The sequence below is a fragment of the Mesitornis unicolor genome, unplaced genomic scaffold (genome assembly GCF_000695765.1).
Source record: "Mesitornis unicolor isolate BGI_N332 unplaced genomic scaffold, ASM69576v1 scaffold48839, whole genome shotgun sequence".
NCBI lineage: Eukaryota > Metazoa > Chordata > Aves > Mesitornithiformes > Mesitornithidae > Mesitornis > Mesitornis unicolor.
This window is the reverse complement of record NW_010207538.1, coordinates 1-2515: the sequence shown is the minus strand read 5'-3', so window position 1 is coordinate 2515 and position 2515 is coordinate 1. Positions and strand designations below refer to the sequence as shown.

Here is a 2515-nt window from a genome sequence, read left to right as displayed (position 1 = left end):
GTTCATTAATATATTAATTTATTTCAGCTTTAGTTCAATTGAACATCAGAGCAGACAACTTTTTGCTTTGTGATGATACAGGGAATTTTTTAAATACTATTTCCATATTCTACAAAGTATGTTTGAAAAAAATCAGATTATGGTTTCAACCATATGATTATATATAATTTGACAGTGAAGAGGCTGCAGTTAGGAACTTAGCCTGGTGCTTTAGAATAGTTTATGTTTTCAGACATGCTTTTCACTGTATCATATTTAAAAAAATAGAGCTTTAGAAGAAAACATAATTTCAACTCATGTTATAAGTATCACACTGTTGGGTAGCTAGAGACACCACTTAGTACAACAGGTATTTCTGAAGATCTCAATCTATTAAGAGTTCTTAATATTAGATTTCAGACTAGGTATAGAACACCTGAGTCTTGCCTCTAGACAACGTTTATTACCTGAAATTTGAAGTAAAATATATACACAGGTTCCAATACAAATGTTGGAGGAATTTTCATACAAAATGTAACTGTGATGTAGTGAACAATTTTTAAATTAATGCATACTTATTTCAACCAGATATGTTACTAAAATTTTATTGTTTCCCTAGGAAATATTTTGTTGTCCATTACATCACAATAGCATATTTTTTGTAAAGTTGATTGAGAACAATTGAACTATACATGACGATGTTAAGTTTTAGACATATTTCTTGATTTCATCATACAGTACTAATACAAAAGCTCCGCCCATGCCTCTCAACACATTTGACCAGGCACCTTTGAAGAACGCTTTGGATCCTTCATCTTTAGCTATCTTCTTCCAGCAATCAATTGTGCCCTTGTACATAATATCAGCTGTGGAAACAGACATAAAGGTCAGAAGGCATTAAGTTATACAGCAAGTCTGTTTCAACTTTCATATTTAAAACAAGGACTAAGCAAAGTATAGCCAAGAATTTAAAATTAAGTAATCAATTAATGAGAAGTAATCTTCATTCTCCACACAGAAATCAAAATGAGTTAACTCTCAGTTAAGTGGTCGTAACAGATAAAACCAGCAACATGTTTCCCATACCAGAATTCCAGCAAGGTCATCATTAGTTTTCCATTAGACAAAAAAAACTACACAGCATCTCCCATCATATCTCAATGGAAATTATACTTTCTGGTGTCAGAACACCACAGGAGCACTTATTCTTACCTCCCTTTCGGCCAGACTGCATCATCATCCTACGTCGCACAGTATCAAAAGGGTAAGAAACCAGCCCTGCTACTGCCGTGACAGTCTGGGCAATCATCCAGCTCACCACGATATGCACATTCTTTGGATCAGGCAACATACCTGTCATCAAGAACAAATGAGCAGAGTCAGTGCAGAGGGAAAGGGTTATGGGAAAGATGGCTGTGGAAGGAACAATCACTCATCAACCCCAGGAATCGCTCCATCAAGTCAACTCAATCAAGCCTGAAACTTCTCTTTCTGATTATTAACAGGTACTGAAAAGTGAAAGAAGTTTACAGGACTGTTGGATTTGGGGATCTAAGCCCTCTTCATGCTCCCCAACCTAAAGGTCTTGCCTGCAGAACCCTCCCAGGTTTGTGTCATGAGCTGCAATGAATTACAAGCTACCATACAAGCCCATCTGTACAAGCCTTAAGACAGAGAAAGAAACTGGAAAGTGGCTAAAAACACTGCAAACCAAAGGCTTCTCCTCAGAGCAGCAACCTGAGGAAGCAGTAATGTATTTCACAAGCACCCATGCATATCCTAGCACTTGCATCCTAAGCTGGTGCTGAGCCAAGCCCTTCTTGTCCTTGTACTGCCAAGTGCCCTAGAGTGCCTTTACTGGATGGATCTTCCCTCGCAGTCGATTCTTCATGCACTCCTTACCCTTGGCTGTGTCGTAAACCCCAAAATAGGCTGCTCTGTAAATGATGATGCCCTGGACAGACACACTGAATCCTTGGTACAGGCCCTTCAAGCCATCAGACCTAAAGATCTTGACAATGCAGTCACCCAGCCCAGTGAACTCCCTCTCGGAGACTCCTTTGCCCACATCAGCCGCCAGTCGGGTCCTGGCAAAATCCAGCGGGTAGACAAAGCAGAGAGAGGTGGCTCCCGCAGCACCCCCAGATGCCAGGTTCCCTGCAAAGTAGCGCCAGAACTGCTTGTGCCTGTCCACTCCCCCTAAGAAGATCTGCTTGTACTTGTCCTTGAAGGCGAAGTTGAGGGCCTGGGTGGGGAAGTAGCGGATGACGTTGGCCAGGTTGCCTCTCCAGAAGGAGATGATGCCTTGCTCCTTGGGAATGCGGACTATACAGTCCACGATGCCCTTGTACTGCTTCTCAGCTGTGATCTGTTTGCTGGCATGCTGGACCTGTACGGAGGAGAAGGAGAAGGGGTGGGAGGGTAGAGAGAGGGACACTGCAGGGGTGACCTCATACAGCGGCCCGCTCAAGGGCAGGGACGAGGCCTGCCCCACCGCCTGGCCCGGCTCCCGCTGCTCCGAGGCGGTGCTGAAGGG

The 2515-nt window shown here is 42.9% G+C and overlaps 1 protein-coding gene across 1 annotated transcript; it reads right to left on the bottom strand.

Moving 5' to 3' along the window:
- Nucleotides 1–318: 318 nt before the first annotated feature.
- Nucleotides 319–2464, bottom strand: LOC104535406 (ADP/ATP translocase 1-like; the record flags this gene model as incomplete). The annotated part of the gene is made up of 3 exons (XM_010192145.1): nt 319–845; nt 1192–1332; nt 1882–2464. Coding segments are annotated over 3 exons (882 nt in total), but the record flags the coding sequence as incomplete, so codon positions are not given.
- Nucleotides 2465–2515: the final 51 nt, after the last annotated feature.